Source organism: Eubalaena glacialis, chromosome X (assembly GCF_028564815.1).
Source record: "Eubalaena glacialis isolate mEubGla1 chromosome X, mEubGla1.1.hap2.+ XY, whole genome shotgun sequence".
In the NCBI taxonomy this organism is placed as follows: Eukaryota; Metazoa; Chordata; class Mammalia; order Artiodactyla; family Balaenidae; genus Eubalaena; species Eubalaena glacialis.
This window is the reverse complement of record NC_083736.1, coordinates 45,340,237-45,365,879: the sequence shown is the minus strand read 5'-3', so window position 1 is coordinate 45,365,879 and position 25,643 is coordinate 45,340,237. Positions and strand designations below refer to the sequence as shown.

Sequence of the window (25,643 nt, the reverse complement as noted above, 5' to 3'; positions counted from 1 at the left end):
ACTTGCTTCTAGTAATCTCTCATGATCCTTTGTATTTCTGCAGTGTCAGTTGTTACTTCTCCTTTTTCATTTCTAATTCTATTGATTTGAGTCTTCTCCCTTTTTTTCTTGATGAGTCTGGCTAATGGTTTATCAATTTTGTTTATCTTCTCAAAGAACCAGCTTTTAGTTTTATTGATCTTTGCTATTGTTTTCTTTGTTTCTTTTTCATTTATTTCTGATCTGATCTTTATGATTTCTTTCCTTCTGCTAACTTTGGGGGTATTTTGTTCTTCTTTCTCTAATTGCTTTAGGTGTAAGTTTAGGTTGTTTATTTGAGATGTTTTTTGTTTCTTGAGGTAGGATTGTATTGCTATAACCTTCCCTCTTAGAACTGCTTTTGCTGCATCGCATAGATTTTGGGTCATTGTGTTTTCATTGTCATTTGTTTCTAGGTATTTTTTAATTTCCTCTTTGATTTCTTCAGTGATCTCTTGGTTATTAAGTAGTGTATTGTTTAGCCTCCATGTGTTTGTATTTTTTACAGATTTTTCCCTGTAATTGATATCTAATCTCATAACATTGTGGTCGGAAAAGATACTTGGTATGATTTCAATTTTGTTAAATTTACCAAGACTTGATTTGTGACCCAAGATATGATCTATGCTGGAGAATGTTCCGTGAGCACTTGAGAAGAAAGAGTATTCTGTTGTTTCTGCATGGAATGTCCTATAAATATCAATTAGGTCCATCTTGTTTAATGTATCATTTAAAGCTTGTGTTTCCTTATTTATTTTCATTTTGGATGATCTGTCCATTGGTGAAAGCGGGGTGTTAAATGCCCCTACTATGATTGTGTTACTGTTGATTTCCCCTTTTATGGCTGTGAGCATTTGCCTTATGTATTGATGTGCTCCTATTTGGGTGCATAAATATTTACAATTGTTATATCTTCTTCTTAGATTGATCCCTTGATCATTATGTAGTGTCCTTCTTTGTCTCTTGTAATAGTCTTTATTTCAAAGTCTATCCAGTCTGATGTGAGAATTGCTACTCCAGCTTTCTTTTAATTTCCATTTGCATAGAATATCTTTTTCCATCCCCTCACTTTCAGTCTGTATCTATCCCTAGGTCTGAAGTGAGTCTCTTGTAGACAGCATATATATGGGTTTTGTTTTTGTATCCATTAATCCAGTCTATGTCTTTTGGTAGGAGCATTTAATCCATTTACATTTAAGGTAATTATCAATATGTATGTTCCTGTTACCATTTTCTTAATTGTTTTGGGTTAGTTATTGTAGGTCTTTTCCTTCTCTTGTGTTTCCTGCCTAGAGGAGCTCCTTTAGCATTTGTTGTAAAGCTGGTTTGGTGGCGCTGAATTCTCTTAGCTTTTGCTTGTCTGTAAAGGTTTTAATTTCTCCATTGAATCCGAATGAGATCCTTGCTGGGTAGAGTAATCTTGGTTGTAGGTTTTTCCCTTTCATCACTTTAAATATGTCTTGCCATTCCCTTCTGGTTTGCAGAGTTTCTGCTGAAAGATCAGCTGTTAACCTTATGGGGATACCCTTGTATGCTATTTGTTGCTTTTCCCTTGCTGTTTTTAATATTTTTTTTTTTGTATTTAATTTTTGCTAGTTTGATTAATATGTGTCTTGACGTGTTTCTCCTTGGATTTATCCTGTATGGGACTCTCTGTGCTTCCTGGACTTGATTGACTGTTTCCTTTCCCATATTAGGGAAGTTTTCTACTATAATCTCTTCAAATATTTTCTCAGTCCCTTTCTTTTTCTCTTCTTCTTCTGGGACCCTTATACTTCGAATGCTGCTGCATTTAATGTTGTCCCAGAGGTGTCTAAGACTGTCCTCAAGTCTTTTCATTCTTTTTTCTTTATTCTGCTCTGCATTAGTTATTTACACTATTTTATCTTCCAGGTCACTTATCCGTTCTTCTGCCTCAGTTATTCTGCCATTGATTCCTTCTAGACAATTTTTAATTTCATTTATTGTGTTGTTCATCATTGTTTCTTTGCTATTTAGTTATTCTAGGTCCTTGTTAAATATTTCTTGTATTTTCTCCATTCTATTTCCAAGATTTTGGATCGTCTTTATTATCATTACTCTGAATTCTTTTTCAGGTAGACTGCCTATTTCCTCTTCATTTGTTTGGTCTGGTGGGTTTTTACCTTACTCCTTCATCTGCTGTGTGTTTCTCTGTCTTCTCATTTTGCTTAACTTACTGTGTTTGGGGTCTCCTTTTTGCAGGCTGCAGGTTTGTAGTTCCCGTTGTTTTTGGTGTCTTCCCCCAGTGGCTAAGGTTGGTTCAGTGGGTTGTGTAGGTTTCCTGGTGGAGGGGACTAGTGCCTGTGTTCATCTGGTGGATGAGGCTGGATCTTGTCTTTCTGGTGGGCAGAACTGCATCCAGTGGTGTGTTTTGGGGTGTCTGTGACCTTATTATGATTTTAGGCAGCCTCTCTGCTAATGGGTGGGGTTGTGTTCCTGTCTTGCTAGTTGTTTGGCATAGGGTGTCCAGCACTGTAGCTTGTTGGTTGTTGAGTGGAGCTGGGTCTTAGCGCTGTGATAGAGATCTCTGGGAGAGCTTTCGCCTTTTGATATTACATGGATCTGGGAGGTCTCTTGTGGACCAATGTCCTCAACTTGGCTCTCCCACCTCAGTGGCACAGGCCTGACACCCGGCTGGAGCACCAAGACCCTGTCAGCCACATAGCTGCTCACTTTTCTAGTTCTGCTCCAGAATCACAACAGAGTTCATTTCCTGGGCCCTGTGCCCCCCACCAGACAGCTGTATTCACTTGCAAATGCCCAGACTGGTGGAACTTGTTTTCTGGCTATTGTTGAAGGCAATTGTTCCTGTGAAACCCCAGGGCCCAGGGAAATTAGATCCTTTGGTGTGGATGAGTGAGCAAGCCCACCCAGGGCTTAGCAGCAACCCCTGGGGAAGGGAAAGGGTTTAGCCTCACTTTGTTATATAGCAGCAACTAACACAACAATGTTAAACAATTATACTTCAATAAAGTTGTTAAAAAAAAAAAAGAACTGAACCAAATACCTGCGATTCACACCACCAGTCTCCCCCGCCATTCTGCCTCCTTCCGTCAATTGACATAGGATAGGGTATATCTTGCAATAAGACCAGTGGTTTAAACCTTACTTTTTTTCTTTCAGTGAAGGAATAACTGGTCTTCCATGTCCTGTAAAATCCAAGAGAGATTTTAGCTCTGCCATTTATTAACCTATTAAGGGAAGTTACCTAATCTCTCTAAGCCTCAGTTTCTCAATCTATAAAGTAAAGGTTGTTATGGCACCTACTTTTTCGAATTGTTATTGGGCTCAAATGAGATACCCCTTGTAACATGGTTTAACACAGTGCTTCCCACATAGTGAAGACTCACCAACTGTTAGTAATTCATATTACTACTACTATTACTACTGCTACTACTACTCCAGAAAGCTTATCCCTGGTGATCTCCTTTTACCAACTGGCACAGCTTTTCAACTTTGTTACCTGGCCAGTAATTTCTCTATAACCAAGGCCCACAACATAGTTTCTTCCTTGACAGATTAGTGTCTCCTGCAATCACAGCTCTTTCCTCCATTTTCCCTCCAGGTTTTGTGGGCTGTCAAATTACCATACCTCATACCCTCTTGCCTCCACATGAGGCAATTTTGTTCAGCCAGGGACAGTCCTCTGCTCAGAGGCCGCAAGGCTATCCACAGCTTTAGGCATTGGGTGGAGTCTCCCATGGGTCTGTCCCTCACCCTGCCCCCAATCCCTTCCTACCCCTGAGGTGTCCTTACCTGAGACCTTGCTCCTGCTCTCACCTACCACTGATGGGGCAAAGTGGGCAAACACACACACACACTGCATGCACACAGGTCGCCCATTCCCCCCAACACACAACCACTAGTGAATTACTGAATTTCATCTTCCCTAGACTACTATTGCTGCAAGAAGCAGGCAAGAAGCAAGCAAACCAACTGGTTCTAGCATCAGTTTCTGTCTTCCAACTTCATGATTCTTGTCAACGCCAGTTCATAAGGCTGAGAAAAAAATTAAAATGAAAAGTCACACATCCCCTCTTTATTATCTAACCACTTCATCTCCAGAGGACTTGTTAGCGAATGTAGTTTTAGATCCTGTGTGCATCTTCAGATGGCTATCTGCATGGGGCAAGTTTGGCAATAAGGCAATGTCCCCAACTCCCTAAGAACATGTGGTTAGGTGATATGGGCTCACCACGCCTACTTTATTAGAGGCACTTGAAGCCATGATTGGAAAGAGGTATTTCTAAAGACCAAAGCACAGGAAGCACCAATTGAGTCTTCATTGCTTTGCTCTTTGAGTGAGTTGTAGCCAAATGAACTACATATTTGCATACTTGCAAGGTTCATTTTGGCCTTAGGTTGCAAACATTTAAAAATACCTCTAAAGGCTGAAGTTCCCACGTTTAGGAGCTCCTAGACATGGTCCAGCATATTGTCACAAAGTATCAAAATACGCAAAATATGGGATTATGACATTTCAGGCATCTCTCCAAAAAACTGAGTTTTTTCCCTCCCCTTTGTGAAATCATTTGTAGTACATGGTCTCCCTCAGCTAAACAAGTGGGAAATCTGCAGACATTACTGGCCATGGCTTTTCCTCCTAGGTGAAATAGTGGCCCCTAGGGGAAGAAATAAGTGGACTGAAGTGATCCTCAGGTTGGACCTGACACCCAAGCCAGATCATTATGACCATCATCCTGTAGATGCTTAGGATTTGGAGGGGAGAGGCAGTAGATTCAAACAGACCTGGCTTTAAACCCCAGCTCTGCCACTCATTGTGACTTAGAACTAATCACTTAACCTCTCTAACCCTCAACTTCTCCACCTCCCCAACAGGACTGTTTCTGTGGGCATTTAATGAGATAATTCATGTAAAGCAAGAGCAAATAGCAGACATTTGTCAGCCAGGAACAACTCTCTTCCTCTGGAGTGGGATAATTGAAGAGAAGCTTAGAGAAGATGCTGCCTTGGCTGCTTCTATGAGGACATCGCCAGAGTCTGAACAGGAGCCACTGGTCTCACAGAAGGTGGTTAGGATAAAGAAGGCATGTGGCTTGGTGGTGGGACCCAAGGGCTAGAAGCAATGGGGGGAGTGTCTCTGAGAGAAGAAACATCCACAGGATGTTAAAAGAACCTATCCATCTCTGGCTGCTGATGGTCAGGTGAAAGGATGGGGAAGAAAGCAGTTGGAAGCAGGCATGTTTTGTCATTCCTTGTAATTCAGTGGCACTAGATATGATAGTTGCTGTCCTGGCCTCTGTGACCTTGGTTAAGTTGAAGACCAGTGTCCAAAATTCCCTGATATCTTTCCTTCAGGGACTTTGTGTGACCACAGAACTTCCTTTTCTAGGCTGCAGCAACTGCAGCTGTAGCAACAGGGGTCTTCTGCTAAGCTTCTACTTATACCACTCCTTTAACTGGATTTCCTGCTTCTGAGATTTTGGTTCTCCCAAGGCTCAAAAACAATCCTCCTCCCCCTAGTCAACACCTTTCATCTTCCCTGCATTTGCAGAGCAAAACCAACCTTTTGCAGGAAGCCTTCCCATAAGCCACTCTTCTCAAACTTCCAAAGCTCTGACCCAGTCTGTCCTCTTGATCCCAGTCTTGGAGTCAAGCCATGTTCCTGCTGGTATCCTTGCACCCCTTTCCATGCTCTTCCTCTGAAGCCCCTCAAAACTATACACCTGTTCCAGGAGGTGCTGCCAATATAGAGCAAACTCAATGGCTGTGGTTATAGGGCCCCTCCACTCACATGCAGGAGGTCAGAGAAGATTCCCCACACCACTGAAATAGAGTGGCCAGAAGCCCAGTCCTGGTTCTGTCACAAATTTGCTGTTTGACTTGAAGTGTAGCCCCTCTGGGGCCCTATTTTCATCATCTTTAACAGGGTGGGGAGGGAGATTACTCATTGCTAAGGTCAGGTTAGCTCTGAAAGTTAAAAGGCTGTTTTGTGGCAAGAGCACAGACTTTGAACTACATAGACCAAAGCTTGTATCCCCACCCAGAGCCAAGTTACTTATAGTCTCTCCTAGCAGTGAAATGGCTTGTTCAAGGCTGCACAGTTCAAACCTGTGTGTAGGTCTGGAAGGACTCAGCCAAGCTCTTCCCACTTTGTGGCTGGTGCTAGTCCCAGGGCAATTACCAAGAGCCAGGTTACTGCTTTCTGCACTTTGTCAGCCTGGGTCCAAATTGCTCATCTCCTCCCCAATCAGCAAGCAATTAACGGCCCTTACCATTCCTAGGAAACTCCAATAACAGAAAAAGAAGAGAGAGATTTGAGAAGACATATGTTTTTAGGCTTTATGGTCCCAGTGGACTAGTTTTAAAGTTACCAGCCCTTGATATTTATCTTATCAATGTACTCACACCAATGCAAAATGACATGTATATACAGAGAGTCATTGCAGTATTGTTTGTAATAGAATAAGATTTTAAACCATTGTCCATCAATAGGGAACTGTTTAAATAAATCATATTATATCCATACAGCGGAATGCTATGCAACTGTAAAAAGAAATGAGGCAGCTCAGTATGTACAGATATTGAAAGGGCTCCATGATATATTAAGTGTAGAAAGCAAGAGACAAAACATCATGCGTGGAATGTTATGATTTACGTGAAGAAAGAATATATGTGTATATATGTGTATAAAATATCTTTGGAATGATATGGAATAACTGGTTAAAGTTTTTACATATTCAGAGAAAAATGTAACATCATTTTCAACTGTCTTTTATTCCACTCATAGAGAGCAGGGATGTGGTTGAGGCTCTATAGTTCTTCCTTAGCACAGGAAGCAGTGGGAGGGATTTGCAGCTATAGTCCTTGCAGACATGAGCAGCAGGAAGACCTAGCACCTGAGTGCTAGGGTGACAAAAGGTCTCAGTTTGCCCATGACTCTTCTGGTTTTAGCACTGAAAGTCCTGGGAAAACTGGGACAGTTGGTCACCCTATTCCTCATTCTTCTGCTTCAGCCTTTAGCCAGCCCGGCTTGCTAGTGCCAGAGAGGGGAGCTCCCAGTAGTGGGATGAATGGAGTGCTTGCCTCCACAATCCACAAGGGACTCACACTTATAGAATGGCTAGCAGGCACATGCTCTGCAAGGTATTCTCATCTAACAGACAAGGAAATTGAGGCTCAGAGAGGTTAAGTGATTTGCCCAAGGTCACACAGCTAGTAAGTCTTGGAGCCAGTCTGTCTGACTCCAGCTACGTCAGCAGGACCCTGGGGAATGTAAAGCTTTCAGGAAAGCAGCGGGCCTGGACTTTCTTAAAGCCTAAAGCACCCGTAGTTGCATTTTAACCAAATCAAACATTGTTTCTCTGAATCAACTTTGGCAGTCCTGTGTTAGGAAATGGCTTTCTTCCCATCACCCCAGCCCCCAAAGCAAAGAGAATACATGTTCCAGGTTTTGGACTCCAGGTTTTGGAGCCATAGACAGAAAGCTGGCTTCTCTAGCTGTGCTCATAGTGGAAGTCTGGTTTTCACTGGAGGAATGGTAACCTACTCATCCCAACTTGATCCAGCCTCCCTCCCAAGAGCCGCATGAGAAAGTAAAACAGCAGAGCAGCCAGCTAATAACAGGTAGTGGTGTATGTTATGATGCTTGCTTACTTTTTGATTGGGTGGGGGTGGAATTCAATTTGGCTATGTAATAGGGGCTTCTTTTGCTAGGAAAGGGTAAGAGAATCCTCCAAAGCCTCATACATCAAAAACCCACCAAGCCACAGAAAAACAGACCTAGCAGATAGTAGAAGCTTTGGGGGATTTCAGAGGAGCACAGGAAAAGGTCATAGAAGCAGCTGTACTTGCCCTTTCCCAATTAAGCAGCAGGCAGGTGTTAATTATATATAGGCAATTGGACTGCTTTATAGACCCTGTTGAGATATTTTATAGAATATATTTTACAAATATGGAGCAAGGGAAATGCTTACCATCACTGTTGGCAATTAATTTGTACATGCTGAGTTGCAGAGCATCGGGGAGAGAGATCACTGGTACCAGAGTGCAGGAGTTTCTGGGAATGATGAATTGGGGGATTGGCTTATTAAAGAGGATGCAAAAAGAAACTGCTTTCTCTGCAAGGGCTGCCACAGGTTAGGCAAAGACATTTTGTGTGAACGCTGTACTCAAGACCTGAATTAACTATGCCTCGATAAATCCCGTGCTCTTGGATTTGAATGAAGTCAATTGATGTCTGTGGTGATTGATGTCAGCACCACACTCACTCCCACTACTAAACATCCAGCCTTGAGAGTTTAAGAGTAGAGACGTCAGTGCTATTTGGATTTTAATATCAGATAGAACTGCCTGCAATATGTTCTGGTTTAAGAAGCATTAAGTGGGTCACATGGCATTTCAGTATGTACAAGGATCCAATGACCCTTCCTAACTTCTTCCTATCTGCAGCATCACAAATATTGCTACAGGAATGTGACAGCTTGGACCAAGAGGGTTACAGGTGTGTCTCATTTTATGAACTAGCTGTGTGCCTGTAAACTTGGCCACCAAAAAACAAATCCCGTATAGAATCCTGTTCTTCATTGCCTTCCATAATAACACTGGAGATGCATTCTTCTGACAAATATTGTAGCCCCAAGATGCTGCAAAATCTCAAAAATGTCAAACATTGACAATCTTACCTGAGAGGGAAAATGTCAAATGTCTTGATAATGTCTTAGAAATAAAAATATAAGCCACTGGGACTTCCCTCGTGGTGCAGTGGTTAAGAATCTGCCTGCCAATGCAGGGGACACGGGTTCGAGCCCTGGTCTGGGAAGATCCCACATGCCGTGGAGTAACTAAGCCCGTGCACCACAACTACTGAGCCTGAGCTCTAGAGCCCATGAGCCACAACTGCTGAGCCCGTGCACTGCAACTACTGAAGCCCGCGCGCCTAGAGCCCATGCTCCGCAACAAGAGAAGCCACCGCTATGAGAAGCCCGCAACGAAGAGTAGCCCCCGCTCGCCGCAACTAGAGAAAGCCCACATGCAGCAACGAAGACCCAAAGCAGCCAGAAAAAAAAATGTATATATATATATATATATATATATATATACCACTTAAAGAAACCGGAGTTCAGGGTGTCTTTCATAGGACAGAACTGAGTTAGATGCCTTTCACTACCTACTTCAGAGGGGTGCTGGGAAGATTCAATAACAAAAGTAAAAGCACTTTATCCATTCCAAAGTGCTGTATACATGTGAATTCTCCTTACTCTTCTAGTTATTCTTGGACAGTCACTTTAAAGAAACAGGAGAACTACTGATCTAGAAATTGGAAGTAACACTCCACATGGTTGTGGCAAGGGGTCAATGAAATGATGTTATCTGCAAGAAACCAGGAACTGGAAAGCACTGTGAAAATCCTGTTACAGGATAGGCAAGGGCTCTTCTACTAATGCCTCACTTTACAGGATGTATTTGTTTGTTTGTTTGTCTCTTCCAATTTTTGTCTCATGTCCTTGTTAAGCTTAGTGACCCTAGGCAGGTAAAGGTTCATTTGCATGCATATTTTCTTGACTTGAGGTAATATATTGATCGAGTGATTTTTAGCTTCTGCTTGTTTAAACTGGCTTCCAGGGGATGCTTGTTGGGTTTTTAAGTAAACCATTGTTTATTTAGAAACATCTCCCAAAGGGGGACAGAGTTTAAAGGGAAAGAAACTACAGGAACTTTACCTTCTCCCAACCCAGGTTTGGATATTTGTAGAAGTTCAGAGTTGACAATATAGAGCCTGTGTTTAGAACTTAAGAAACTCTTATATGGTCTTCTAACCTTTCTCCCTCCAATACATAAATAAACAGTTATCTGCTACCAACTTGGTAATATATATCTCACATATACAGGCTCCTCGCACACAAACTCTGAACTCATATACTGCAACCTCTTCTATCGCCAGGAATACCTACCACTCACTCACTTTGTCATCTTGAGAAATTCACAATAGTTATAGTTCAGAAATTGCAAATTGGTTGCCTATGGGCAGATTTTGGCCTCATCCATGTTTTGTTTGGCCCTCACAAGTTTTTTGTTGTTTTAATTTAATTAGTAGCTAGTATTTCCATATTCCAAAACTTCACACAAATTTTCACCTGGATTGCCAGCTTGTCTTGAAAAATGGGATGAACTGGTAACACCAGTCAGCATTCAATCACAATCACCTAGAACTTAGCAGCAGCTGGGCTTGGGCTCCCCAGTTCCCCTGCTAGGTTGTTGACTCTTCTGTTACCAGCTAGCCTTCTATGGCCATTGAGTAGACAGCCCTGCACTTAAAGCTAGTGCATTCAAAGCAACCAGTTTAATATCATGGAATGGAGAGGAGATAATTGTGATTTGGATGGTGTACCCAATGGCAGGATGTGTGAGTGGATAGCCACTATCTTAGTGGAAACTCTCATTTGAACCAGAAGGTAAACATTTAGCACAATGAACATGAAGCTCCCAGGGCTTTTTCAAATGGTTCTCTGAGCTCACATAACTTCGTGTTTGTCTACATGGATTATCAGTCCCTCCCTCTCCACTCCCACTGTCCATATCTCCATATCTTTGTGACAGGGAATATGCCTGTAACTTCTTTAGCTGCCCTGAAGGGCCTAGCAAAAGGTAGAGTCAATAGTAGAAGCTCAGAAAATACAAATGAAGCACTCTATCCAATTATAGATGCACCATGAAGTCTTTGTTTTCTTGACTGTGACAAATGCTGAGTTCATGGAATGAGAACTGAAGGTTTTGATGACTTGCTTAATCCTCAGATTAATGGATTAATTAACTAATTAATTAATTGGTTTGCTGTGTCCTTAGATGGATAGCAGGATGTTATTTATTAGCAGGGCACAAGTAAGGGAAGAAAAGGGAACATTTCTTAAGTACCAGGAAAGGGAATTAAATAGTGCTCATTACTACGGGTTGATGGAAGGAAGTAGCTGGGGAGAAGAGGCTGAATTCTACTTACTTTAGTATGTCAAATCAACAGGGTATGGGAATTTTCTGAAGGAACCAGAAGGCCCAGGGTTGTGGGAATCTTCTGGAGAAACAAATCCCCCTCCTTGTTTCATCATTGTCACCTCACCCCATCATCCTACCCCTGAAAGCAACAGGAGGAGAAGAGAGCTAGGCATGGCAGCAGGGGTAAGAAAAAATAGTTGAAGTTAAGGGAGGTTTTAAACTGAAAATGGAAGGAAGGGTAAAATATTCAGCCAAAAACTGTAAATGGGCTATTACAAGGGATACTATACATGATAAAATAAGAACAATGGAAGCATTTAGTAATTGACAAAGTAGAATAACTTGGGAAAGGGGCAGAATGGGTGTGGCTTCAGTTGTACAAAGTTGGAGCACTTAAAATTTTGAACTTAAGTCTTTAGCAGAAAGGGGTAAATATGACTGCCTAGGTCTCATGAAGACTTAGTGTAGAAGAATATATGGCATAAAGGTGAGAAGGTTGGATAGAGAAAACCAAACAAACACCATCATTGAGAGTGTATTCCATAGGCTATCTGACCAGAGAAAGGAAAGAGTGATGTAATCACAGTGTTTACACAAGAGGTGTTTTCTCATTGATGACTCAATTTCAACAATTTAAATGTAATTTCTCACTCTCCATGCCACCTTCAACCTTCCCACAAGATCTTATTGATTTCTTGTCTTGACTCCTTGGCACCATTCTTTTGTAAACATATCGAGGGTGGTACAATAACCTTGAAATTCCCATAAGTTATCAAGACAATTCACGTAAACTTTGAATGCTATGAACTGACGTTTCAATTGACATACAGAGGTTCTGTCCATTAGTACTAACTTACTGGTTAAAGAATTGAACAGATAATGTAATAGATGAGTGTATATTTGGGAGAATGGGAGTAGAAAAAGATTGTTCAGACAGGGTCCCAAACTTAAATACCTGCTGGAGTCGCGTGCCCCATCTGAAGGGAGCAGCTGCTACTCTGTTCCAGCAGATTGTTGCCATGTGAGAAGATAGGTCCACTGTTACCAGCTCTTCTGATTTAAAAAAAAAAAATGGAAACTTGGATTTTTATTTGAAATTTTCTGCCTTTTAAATATTATGAACTAATTAAAAACTGAAAAACATCAGATGGGCCAAATAAAACACTTCCACAACCACCAAATGGTGAATTCTAATTTAGATGTTGGATAGAATTCATGGTAGAGCTTTGATCCGATGACTTAACGTCTGTCTCTTCGTCCATTCAGCATGGGCTTGGTTCCAGCTTGGTGGGTGTGAGTACTTCTCCCAAATGGTAGTCTTGCATATTGATTTGTATTCTATAAATGTAACTGAGAACCTCCCCAATGGTAACAATGGTAAGTAGACTCTATGCTTGGTTAGAGTCAGTCTATCTGACAAGTAACTGAAAAATCAGTTGGTCAGACTATGAGATATGTAAAGAAAGTAATCAAATGGTAGTTCCTTTTTGGTGCCCTTTTTGCTCTCACCAGATCATGAATCTCTTGAAGGCCATGGTAAAGACTTGGGATTTGGTTCTAAAAGTTTTGGGAAGCCATTGGAGGCTTGTGAGCAGGGAAGGAATGTGATCCAACTTAATATTCTAAAAGGAACACTCTAAAAGAGCAGAGAGGAAGGCCCTGTCCAGGCCTACAACCTGGAGACTTCCAGAAAATCTGCCTTTACTGAATTCAGCCTCTTTCCTGACCATTTGTTCTTCCCTAGGAATGTAGTTCTTATATTTACGTGTTCCGTCCCTCCTCCCCACCTCCCACCACCAATGGAGATGTTCTCCATGGTTCTTGGGCCATGTATCCTTAGAAACTTAGAGCCTATATCATCCTGAATGTGTTATCCAAGGGTAACCAATACCCTTTCTGATTGAACTAACTTCCTTGTGTTCTTGCCTGGCCCTTGGGCCATTCCTCAGATATGTGACAGAGATAGAGCTTTCCAGATAGCTGATCTTCTCAACTGAGAGGACAAGTGATATGGTCTTGCAAATTGATCTAATTACTCAACACTATGCTGCTATCTTTCAGAAAATATTGAAGGAAGGACCTCTGCTGAAGAACTGTAACTCCTTCAAGAGGTGGAAACTCAGATATTTTCTGGTTCGAGGACAAAGGCTCTGCTTTGCACACCATCCTGCGGTAAGAGAATATATATATATATATATATATATATATATATATATATATATATATATATATTCTTGCCAATTGGGTTAATGGGTGGGTACCAGGAAATGTTTTGTGGGGAGATGGGCCAACATGTTGGCAAGCATTAAGTTGGCTAACCCTTACCTGCTCCACTAGGCCCCTAGATAGACCATATCCCATTATCTTCTCCAGCGTAAACCTTTAGTTTTGAAAAATTCTGAACTACCTAAGCCTTCCTATAAATCCACATAAAAGTTTTGGGAAGAGTTGTGTTTTTGGTTTTGTTTGGTTTGTTTTTTGTTTGTCCCATGATATATCAATAAAAACCATGATGCTAAATAAATCCCAGCTCAAGCCAAAGAAATAATGGGATCATGACTGCCAAAAATGCCTAATAGTGTGCCTGTGTGTGTGTGTGTGTGTGTTTACCTTTTAGTGTCTCTTTGCCTTATTAACCAGACAGTTCCTTTTCCCTCTCCCTCTTATACCTTTCCAGTTTGCACGCTTTGAAACAATTGATCTGTCTCAAGTTGCCTTGGCAGAAAGCAGCTGTAGAAACCTTTGCCACAGTTTTTGCGTAAGTAAGATTAGGAATGACTGAATGGGCAGGGGTGGGAGCTAGCTGGGAGGAGGGGTTGCCATAACCACCTGTTGCCTCTTTAGAGTTCAGATTTCCCAAGTTTCCTTTGATCTCAAAGTGCGTATGGAAATCCACTTAAAGTAGTATTGCAAATGAATGCTAAAGATTATTCATGTGAATATTTTCTACCAGCCCACTGATGGGAAAAAAAGTGATAGCCCTGTTTCCTATTACCAGCCTGATATAAAGCTGAGCTGATTTTGGGAAGGGAGGAGTGACTATTACAAAAATCAATCCTCCTGGTAAAGATAATTTAAATGAGTATCATTGGGAGGCTTTCAAGAGACTGCCAATATGTTGTAGAATATATCAGGATAATCAAACTACATGACATTCTCTCCTTTGATGAAATAGATAAGAACCTAAATCCAAACTGAAAGCTATCCTATGCTGAGATTACTGATGAGAGTACTTCAAAGAAATCAGAGGATTTTCTAGGGAAGTATTCAAGGGCTTGTCACTGCTGAAATGTCATAAGGCTTTGGTCATTCATGTAAATCCAGAATAGAAAGCTCACTGAAAAATAGCAAGTCCATTGGCCCAGGAATTCTCCTACCCACCTCCTCCCAGAAATACTTTTTCTCAGCCTCAGTGGTGGGTTATGAAGACCAGGTTTCCTCTTCAGGCAGGTGGAGAGTGGTACTTAGCAGACTAAAGAGCTATGGGCCCAATACCCTGATTCCATGGCTGGTCCACAGTCTACTCTCCTTTGAAAGGAGAGCAGTTGGATATAAGAGGAAGATCCTACTCTCATTTCTCTCTCATTACATCATACTGAACCAGGATAAAGCTGAGGGTTCTGTTGACCCAGTCCCAAAAATCTTAACCTTTGGGTGATGAGCATGCAAGATAATGTTTTTGGTCTCCATTCTACAAAGAAATTCCAAGGGCTAGGTTGCCCCTTAGCCTAATTAAAACACAGAGGCACTATTCATCAGCCCCACACAAGAATGGGTTTGGACCAAAGGAGTGGCTATTGTCACAATTCCCACTAGTTTCTATTGCCATTTATCACAGACACATGCACAAGGAGAAAGAAATTGCTTGTTGGTGTGGTAAGCTCTAGCTCCAAGATTTGGGCTTGGGGTGGGGGCCGCTGGTAGTGAAGGCAAGTAGGGCCATTGAAGCAATGACTGATGCTACAGCTATCCATGCTCCCTCCTGCCCTCTGAGAGAAGATGAAGCCCTGATCATGGTCTACCTCTGCTAGACCCTCAGCATGGCTTTCTCATTGTTCCTGCAAGGTTTTTGCACCACACAGGATTAAGAGAGATGATAGTAAAATCCTCTTCAGGTTGTCCCTGACCATAAGAAAGAAAGAAACTGGATTTGTAGTTTCCCCACTCCATTCTCACTCTCCCCTCAAACAGAAAGAGGCACACCCTGATGAAAAATATACCCTTTCACCATTTTCAAGTAGATAGAGCAGCAGTAAGCAAGTAGGATTTTCAGGCAACCTCATTTGAATAACAGATGGGTGCACGGCTTAGTGTTTAAGAGCATGTGTGCTGGAGCCAAAGAATCTGGGTTAGAATTCTGGCTTAGCTTTTTACCTGCTAGGTGGCCCTGGGCAAGTCATTTAACTCCCTTTGCCATGGAAAAATATCCTATTAAGTGGGAAAAACAATAATGCCCAGATCAAGGGGTTGTAAGGAAGATTGAAATAAAAAATATACATAAAGTACAATAGAACAGTGCCCAGCACATAGTGCCATTAAGGTGTTGTTTATTCCTATTACCATTATTATTAGTTGGGGTGGTTATCTAAGGAACTGTGAGTGGCTCTGGGAGCTTCTGTCTTATATTTAAGAAGTGGCTTGGGTTGTGCTTAGTAGACCTGTCTAGTTTCTTGGAGAGTTCAAAGGCTTTGTTTGGGGGCAAAGTTTTGGAGTGGGAACCAGCTAATAATGTGAGATTTTGTGTAGGTGATCACACCACAACGAAAAGTTACACTGGCTGCACCCAACCGGAAAGATATGGAAGAATGGATTAACGTCATAAAAACCGTGCAACAGGGAGAAATTCGTAAGGTAAGGGAAATAATAGAGAATCTACACAACTCTCACGGGTAAACACTTAATTGATTGCATTAGCTAAGCCACCTTTCCAACAGGGAACTAATAAGATGGAAGCAGATACCATCTGGTCAGGAATTGTGGATGGATATCATTAGGAAACCTGTTTATAAATAGGAGTAATTCACTTAGACTCAAACCTTGGTAAGTATGTGGTTTAGATACCTCTGTACACATCCACTTGATATGTAGATGTCACTGTATGCTCAATGTATGAGGCACTCAAGATGTATGTGAGCAGCTAACTTAGATGTTCTTCTGTTAGCTTAGCTGCAATCAGCAGTTTTCACTTGGGTCTGCTGAGTGACTACAGTAACAGCTAAGGAAATTGAGGCTCACAAAGGAGAAGGAACAAGACCAAGATGAAATAATTACTCAGTAGCAAAGCCAAGATTTGGACCCAGGCTGTGTGACTCCAAAGCCTATGTCCTTAAACATTATGCCATTCTGCCTCTCTGTTTACCGTCTACAACAAAGGAAATGTAGAGGGAAGAGCAAGGAGCTGTCTTCCCCAAAGAATGGCAGGATTCTTTTTCTCCTTAGCAATACCAAGCCCCTGGCTACTGCTCCCTGCAACAAGTGGTGCCACCATTCAAACCCTGGGCCATGCCCTCAGCTCACTCTTCTACAGACATACCACACTTAGAAGTTATATAAGTTTCAAGAGGGGAGGGATTTTGTCATTTATTTACTTAGCACAGTGTCTGCCACATAGTAGAGGCTCAATAAGTATTTTTTGAATGAATAAATGAATCTGAGGGTAATCTTGGAGCCAGGATTTAGAAAGAGAATGATACATGGTTCATCCTAAAGCAAAGTTCTGCTGTGAAGGTCTTAGAGATAAAGGGGAAGATGAATCCACCCTTAAAAAGAACCTGATGTCTTAAGTAACTAGCAAAGGGTAGAGGATTTTTATAAACATTTGGGGTGGAGCAGTGTAAAATAATGGGTAATAATGGGTTTTAGATATAAAAACAATGCCATGGAGAAAAATCATCTGTCCTCACTCCCCTAGGACTTCTCAGGCTTTTGACCACTTACTTTCATAACTATTCATTCTACTACTCATGGCTATGAGTATATGACAAGTTGACTGAACTAGGGACTAGGTATGTCTCCACATATCATTGAGACCTCTCCCGGTCCCACATTGTAAACACTTAATTGAGAGCTTCTTTGCTTAGAATCTGATGATGGTCTTTACATGACTTAGTACTCAGCATTTCACTCCTTTGTTATTTTCTTCTTCTTTTCCTAATGGAGAAGCACATCCTGTCCCTCCTGCCCACCCCCAATACGGTCACTATGGCTCAGCATTAAAGGTAGCCACAAAAAGTTATGATTTCCACACTCCTCTCCTATTCTCACCCCTGTGGACCAATCCCTTTCACTTCCTTGGCTTATCTCTACCCACACTGGAGGACTTCTCAATTTCAATTTGTCATAAAAGGTCACATAGAATATCTTGAATTTTAATTATCCATCCAGGAATGCAATAACTTCTAGAGAAAGCCATCAGAGCATTGATGTGCCATTCCTGACTCAACTGAATTAAACACCTTCTTGTTGACTACCCAACACAAACTAGAAAGGAAAAAAATCTGCCTGTTAACTCTCTTGAAAGAGTTGTGAATTTCAGGTTATAATCACAACCTCTGTGGAGCTGCTCCAGGGACCTAGATCTATTAAGGAACACTTTTAGCCAATAGTAAAATATCTCACTACCTGCATCTTAGCAATTTGTCCTGCTTGAGGCTTGAAGAGTCAAATATGCTTTCTCTCATATGCACCTTATCAGCTGTCAATGCCTGACATGGGGTGAAAAAAGGTTAATCATGGACTTAGTGGTCTATTAAAGTCACTACGAAGTAATGGGGTAACCTATCTAAAACCAGTCAGTACACATTAAGAAGTGAGCCCCTACTAGGTGCCGAGTTTTGTTCCATAGAGAGTTGAAAAGAAGGTGTAGCCTTGGATCCTGATCTCAATGAGCTTTTTAGATAGTTGGGGACATAAGATACACACCAAAGAAACAGTTAAATGAAAATATTCGAGACAAATAAGTTTTCAGAGATGTTACAAGGCAGATGCTTGATTGCCAGATGAATGAAACAGACAGTATAGTGGTATGGGAGTTCAGGGGAGGAAGAGATTAATATGGTCTGGAGTCCCCTAGGAAGAGTTAATAGAGGAGAGATTTGAGACTGACCTTGAAAGATGAATAGGATTTTATTGGTGGCAGGGGATTAGGGGCAGGAGGAAGTCCTGAGCAGGGGACTTGGTATAAGGAAAAGCTAAGTAACAAAACAGAACCTTTTTGGAATAGAGTAAAACGGGGACTCCATTTGACCAGAAGAGTTTGGGAAAGTTTAAATATGTCTGAAGAGGTAGGTTGGGCCTGATTGTGGAGGATTATCAATGCCAGAATGAAGAGTGGGGAAGAACTTCATTAATCTGTATACGTCTATATATTTACCTTTACCTGTGAGATTTATACTTTCATGTTGCTGTTTAGCATGTTTTTTTATTTCAATTTGAAGAACTCCCTTAAGCATTTCTTGTAAGGTAGGTCTAGTGGTGACAAATTCCCTCAGTTTTTGTTTGTCTGGGAAAGACTTTATCTGTCCTTCATTTTAAAGGATAATTTTGCCAGGTATAGTATTCTCAGATGTAAGTTTTTTTTTCTTTCAATACCTGGATTACATCATCTCACTCTTTCCTGACCTGCAAGGTTTCTGTTGAGAAAACTGCTTATAGTCTTATGGGGGTTCCCTTACATGTGATGAGCTAATTTTCTCTTGATGCTTTCAGAATTCTCTCTTTGTCCTTGACTTTTGACAATCTGATTATAATGTGTCTCAGTGTAGTCTTCTTTGGGTTGATATTGTTTGGAAATTTTTGAGCTTCATGAATCTGGATGTCCATTTCCCTCTCAAGATTTGGAAAGTTTTTAACCATTATTTCTTTAAATAGCTTTCTGCCCCTTTCTCTCTCTCTCTTCTCCTCTGGGTCTCCCATAATGTGTATATAGGTTTGCTTTCTTTCACACTTTTTCATTCTTCTTTTTCTTCTCTAACTAGATAATTTCAAATGACGTGTTTTCAGATTCTTTCTTCTGCTTGATCAAGTCTGCTGTTGAAGCTCCCTTTTGCATTTTTTCATTTCATTCACTGTATTCTGCAGCTCCAGAATTTCTGTTTGGTTCTTTTTTATGATTTCTGTCTTATTGTTGAACCTCTCATTTTTTCATGTATTGCTTTCCTGGTTTCATTGAGTTGTCCATCTGTGTTCTCTTATAGCTCACTGAACTTCCTTAAAACAATTATTTTGAATTCATTTCCAGGAAATTCATAGATCTCTATTTCTTTTAGATCAGTTATTGGAAAATTATTGTAATTCTTTGGTGATGTCATGTTTCCTTGATTTTTTTGTGTGTTTCTGGTAGCCTTGTGTTGATGTCTGCACACTTGAGGGAGCAATTGCCTTTTCAGGACTTTATGAACTGTCTTCAGGGGTAAAGACTTTAACCTATAGGTGGGTGTGAGAGTGCCAACTGGTTTGGATATGGTGGCTCCAGCTCCAGGGTGTGCAGCAGTGGTTCTGGCTTCAGGGAGGGCACAGAGGCATAGTCCTTGTAGAGCTCCATCAGCTGAGGTCAGAGTCAGCAAAAACTGCAGAGGACCTCAGCGACCAAGGCTGTGAGTTTCCATAATGATGGTAAGGGCTATTGTGTTCCTTGCTGGTGAAGACTGCTTGGTCCTCCTGTTCTCCTTTTCCTCCACAGGAGGAAGTCATTGCCAAGGGTATCCCTCTTGTTGCTGGGTCCAGCACACAGTTACACATGTGGTAGCAATGGTGCCAGGATCAGGGGCACAGACACATTTGTGGTGGCAATAGTGTTGGTGTCTGGGGAGTGGGCACCTGCAGAGTGGCCATGGTACCAGGGTTGGAGCTCAGGAGCATCTAGAACAACTTTGGTACCTGGGGCTGGTGGGCAGGTGTATTCACCATGATGGTAGCCTTAGATTGTGAGGCATGGGTGTGTGCTGAGCAGCCATGGAACCGGGGTCCAGGGTGTGTACATGCTTTCAGAAGGGAGGATTGTGGCTCTGGCAGGGGGAGCAGGATGCAGTGGTGTCAGCTTTGATTGGAGGGATGCATCAGCACTTTCCCAGTGGGGGTGCAGTGGTGGCAGCTTCTCTGGGAGGGGATGCTGCAGTAGCTCTTTCTGGGGAGTGGTCACAGCAGTTTGGGCTCCAGACAGCTACATCACCCGGATTCAACAGCAATTAAGAATTCAGGGCACCACCATGATGAAAGATGCTTGTGTCCACAGCAATGATGTAGGCTACTAGAGTCCTCCTGCTCTTCTTTCCCCTTGTTGGGAGAGGTCAGGCCAAGGGGATTCCTCTTGGCCCCAAGCTCTGCCAGACTGGGGGATGGGGCAATGAACTGCTTACTACACTTTTCTATGTGACCATTCTGTCTCTGTGCTCCATGAGTTTCTGCAGCTTTTTTTGTTGTATTCTGGAGCTCTTTCAACTCCAGAATATTCTAGATGGCATGTAGTTGTTTATTTGTTGTTTTTGTGGGGGAGGGGAAGAGCATTGGGAACTTCTAGTCCATCATCTTGTTGATGTCACTATGAAAAATTAATTTTCTATACAACATGCTCAGAAGCAATTATGTACATAGTTTGCTTTAAATATTTCCAATGACAAGGAGCTTTCTACCTCAAGAGACAGCTGATGACATTCTCGAAGCTCACACTGAATGTTAGAAAGTTCTTCTAGTAGGCCAAAGATTTGGAAAAAACCTTCTAAAATTTAGAGCTTTAGGAACATTGAATGGACTCTTTTGCAAGAAACTTAGTCCTCCACCTTTGGAAGCATTCAAATAAAGGCTACATGACTTGATCTAAAGATGCTTTAGAATCTAGAATCTGGAGTCTAGATGACATTTTTTTAGCTGAGTTGTGTGGCTTGTGGAATCTTAGTTCCCCAACCAGGGATCAAACCCAGGCCCTCGGCAGTGAAAGCATGGAATCCTAACCACTTGACCACCAGGGAAGTCCCTAGATGACTTTTAGGTTCATTCCTGTTCTCATAGTCAATGGTTCCATTAGAATTCATCAGAAGGAGCTAACCTTTTAATCTAGTCTTCTAAGCAGCTCATTGTTTCCAATTTTCTCCTTTTTATTCTCTCTTTAAGTCTCCCAGGCTCAAACCTTTCATCAGTCTGAAGTGTTTCATTAATGATAATGGTGCATGAATTACTTTTAACCCTAATATAAAAGTTAGTAGATAAAAATTTGTTAGCGGATACACAATATAAAAAGATCAAACTCTGACCAAAAGAACATAAAGTATAAGTGCTGGGGGGAGTAAAAGTATTTTGGTATGCTATTAAATTTAAGTTTTTAACAACTTAAAATAGAAGGATATAACTACAAGATATTTTATGCAAACCTCGAGCTAACCACACACACACATACACACACAAAATAACACCTATAATAGATAAACAAAAGACATAGAGAAGAAAACCAAAGCAGATCACTATAAAAAAAAATCATCAAATAACAAAGGAAGACAGCAAGAGAGGAAAAGAGGGTCAAAAGAACTGCAAGACATACAGAAATCAATTATCAAAATGGTAATAGTAAACCCTCACTTATCAATAATTATCTTAAATGAATTAAACTCATCATTCAAAGAGCACAGAGTGGCTGAATTGATTTTAAAGAACAAGATCAGAAATACTCTGTCTACAAAAGACTCACTTTAGAATTAAAGACACCATAGCCTGAAAGTGAAGGGATGGAAAAAGATACTGCATGCAAATGGTAACCGAAAGAAACAGGGGTGGCTATACTTATATCAGGCAAAATAGACTTTAAATCTAAAACTGCCTCTAGAAACAAAGAAGGACATTATATAATGATAGAAGGGTCAATTCAACTAGAAAATATAACAATTATAAACATATATGCACCCAAGATCAGAGTACCTAAATATATAAAGCAAACAATGACAGATTTGAAGGCAGGAATTGACAGCAATACAATAATAGTAGGGGGCTTCAATACTCCACTTATAATGTGTAGGCCATGCAGACAGAAAATCAGTAAAGAAACAGCTGACTTGAATAACAATATTGACCTAACTGACATAGACAGAAATTTCTGCCCAACAGCAGCAGAAGACACATTCTTCTCAAGGGCACATAGAACATCCTCCAGAAAGATAACATTTTAGGTCACAAAACAAGTTATAACAAATTTAAGATAATGGAAATAATTCTAAGTATCTCCTCTGACCATGACAGAAAATGAAATAGAAATCAATAACAGTAGGAAAATAGAAAAATTCACAAATACATGGAAACTAAATAATACACTCTTGAACAACCATTAGATCAAAGAGGAAATCCAAAGGGAATTTTAAAAGTATCTTGAGAAAAACAAAAATGAAAACACAACATAATAAAAATAGGGATGTAGCAAAAGCAGTTATAAGATGGAAGTTTATAGCAGTAAACACCTCCATTAAAAAAAGAAGGATCTTAAATAAACAACATAACTTTACACATCGATGAACAGGAAAAACAACAAAATAAGCCCAGAGTTAGCAGAATGAAGGAAATAATAAAGATCAGAGCAGAACTAAATCAAATAGGGAAAAAAATTATAACAAGTCAACAAAACTAGAGGTAATTATTTAAAAGGTAAACAAAATTGACAAACCCTGAGATGAAGAAACAAAGGAGAGAAGATTCAAATAAAATCAGAAATGAAAGAGAAGACATTACAAAAGATTCTTCAGAAATAAAAAGGATCATAAGGACCTATTATAAACAAACTAGATAACCTAGAAATGGATAAATTCCTAGAAACATACAAACTACTAAAAATTAAATCAGAAAGAAACGGAAAGCCTGAACATACCAATAACAAATAGGGAGATTGAATCAGTAATCAAAAAATCTCCCAACAAAGAAAAGCCCAGGACCTGATGGCTTCATGTGTGAATTCTACCAAACATTCAAAGAAGAATTAATACTAATCCTTCTTAAATTCTTCCAAGAAATAGAAAAGGGAATACTTCCAAACTCATTTTATGAGGCCAGCATCACCTGCTACCAAAACTAGACAAAGATACTAAAGAAAGCTACATGCCAGTATCCCTGATGAACATAGATGCAAAAATTCTTTTTTCTTTTTAATGATACCTCTTTCATTTCTTCACAGTGGGGGCCCATCTACTAAGCCTTGTACAGACATTACATCAATCACTTATACTTCTGTTTCATAGATATCAGCATGTTCTATTCTCTATTACAACAAAAGTCTGAGTGCCAACTGGTTTGGATATGGTGGCTCCAGCTCCAGGGTGTGCAGCAGTTATACTTATACTTCTGTTTCATAGATATCAGCATGTTCTATTCTCTATTACAACAAAAGTCTGACATAATAGTACCCAATGGGATGAAAAAGGTCTTAGGGGAACTATACACAAAATAAACATTATCATAATGGTTCTTTTTGATATATAATTTATAAATAAAAAGTTAGAAAATGTTGAAAACTACAGAAACATAAAAAAAGAAAGTTTAAATGCTGTTAATTTTTTAAATTATTTTAATTTTCTAGTTCAATTTATATGCATATAAATATGCACAAATAAATTGCTATGACACTGTATAATCAATTTTACACTATATTTTTGTTTCATTTGATGTTTTCCAATATTATAAAGCTTACGAGATTGTGATTTTTAATGAATTTCTGGTTTTTCATTAGTTATATCAACTATAATTTCTTTGGCCATCTGCCTTTGATTGAAATTTAGCATGTTTTAAAAAAAGTTTTTAACATATTTATTGGAGTATAACTGTTTACAATGGTGTGGTAGTTTCTGCTTTATAGCAAAGTGAATCAGCTATACATATACACATATCCCCATATCTCCTCCCTCTTGCGTCTCGCTCCCACCCTCCTTATCCCACCCTTCTAAGTGGTCACAAAACACTGTGCTGATCTCCCTGTGCTATGTGGCTGCTTCCCACTAGCTATCTATTTTACATTTGGTAGTATATGTAAGTCCATGCCACTCTCTCACTTCGGGTCTTGTTCTTGGATCCATTCAGCCAGTCTATGTCTTTTGAATGGAGCATTTAATCCATTTAAATATAAGTTAAATACCAATATGTATGTTCCTTTTACCATATTCTTAATTGTTTTGGGTTTGTTTTTCTACGTCTTTTCCTTCTCTTGTGTTTCCTGACTAGAGAAGTTCCTTTAGCATTTGTTGTAAAGCTGGTTTGGTGCTGCTGAATTCTCTTAGATTTTGCTTGTCTGTTAACGTTTTAATTTCTCCGTCAAATCTGAATGAGATCCTTGCTGGATAGAGTAATCTCGGTTGTAGGTTCTTTTCCTTCATCACTTTAAATATATCCTGCCACTCCCTTCTGGCTTGCAGAGTTTCTGCTGAAAGTTCAGTTGTTAACCTTATGGGGATTCCCTTATGTGCTATTTGTTGTTTTTCCCTTGCTGCTTTTAATATTTTTTCTTTGTATTTAATTTTTGATAGTTTGATTAATATGTGTCTTGACGTGTTTCTCCTTGGATTTATCCTGTATGGGACTCTCTGCACTTCCTGGACTTGATTGACTATTTTCTTTCCCATATTAGGGAAGTTTTCAACTATAATCTCTTCAAATATTTTCTCAGTCCCTTCTTTTTCTCTTCTTCTTCTGGGACCCCTATAATTGGAATGTTGTTGCATTTAATGTTGTCCCAGAGGTCTGTGAGGCTGTCCTCAATTCTTTTCATTCTTTTTTCTTTATTCTGCTCTGCAGTAGTTATTTCCACTATTTTATCTTCCAGGTCACTTATCCATTCTTCTGCCTCAGTTATTCTGCTATTGATCCCTTCTAGAGAATTTTTTATTTCATTTATTGTGTTGTTCATCACTGTTTGTTTGCTCTTTATTTCTTCTAGGTCCTTGTTAAACGTTTCTTGTATTTTCTCCATTCTATTTCCAAGATTTTGGATCATCTTTACTATCATTATTCTGAATTCATTTTCAGGTAGACTGCCTATTTCCTCTTCATTTGTTAGGTCTGGTGTGTTTTTACCTTGCTCCTTCATCTGCTGTGTGTTTTTCTGTCTTCTCATTTTGCTTATCTTACTGTGTTTGGGATCTCCTTTTCACAGGCTGCAGGTTCGTAGTTCCTGTTGTTTTTGGTATCTCTCCCCAGTGCTAAGGTTGGTTCAGTGGGTTGTGTAGGCTTCCTGGTGGAGGGGACTAGTGCCTGTGTTCTGGTGGATGAGGCTGGATCCTGTCTTTCTGGTGGGCAGGTCCACGTCTGGTGGTGTGTTTTGGGGTGTCTGTGGCCTTATTATGATTTAGGCAGTGTCTCTGCTAATGGATGGGGTTGTATTCCTGTCTTGCTAGTTGTTTGGCATAGGGTGTCCAGCACTGTAGCTTGCTGGTCGTTGAGTGGAGCTGGGTCTTGGCATTGAGATGGAGATCTCTGGGATATTTTTGCCATTTGATATTACGTGGAGCTGTGAGGTCTCTTGTGGACCAGTGTCCTGAACTTGGCTCTCCCACCTCAGTGGCATAGCCCTGCCACCTGGCTGGAGCACCAAGAGCCTGTCCTCCACACGTCTCAGAATAAAAGGGAGGAAAAAAAGAAAGAAAGAAGAAAATAAAATAAAATAAAATAAATTTATTAAAATAAAAAATAATTAT

At 40.3% G+C, this 25,643-nt stretch overlaps 1 protein-coding gene across 1 annotated transcript in view; it reads left to right on the top strand.

Annotated features, from left to right (window-relative positions):
- The window catches only part of DGKK (diacylglycerol kinase kappa), a 150,630-nt gene that overhangs the window by 30,684 nt on the left and 94,303 nt on the right, over positions 1-25,643 (top strand). The window contains 3 exon segments of the mRNA XM_061179058.1: positions 13,051-13,161; positions 13,667-13,747; positions 15,736-15,840. Of these exon segments, the coding sequence (XP_061035041.1) occupies positions 13,051-13,161; positions 13,667-13,747; positions 15,736-15,840 (297 nt within the window).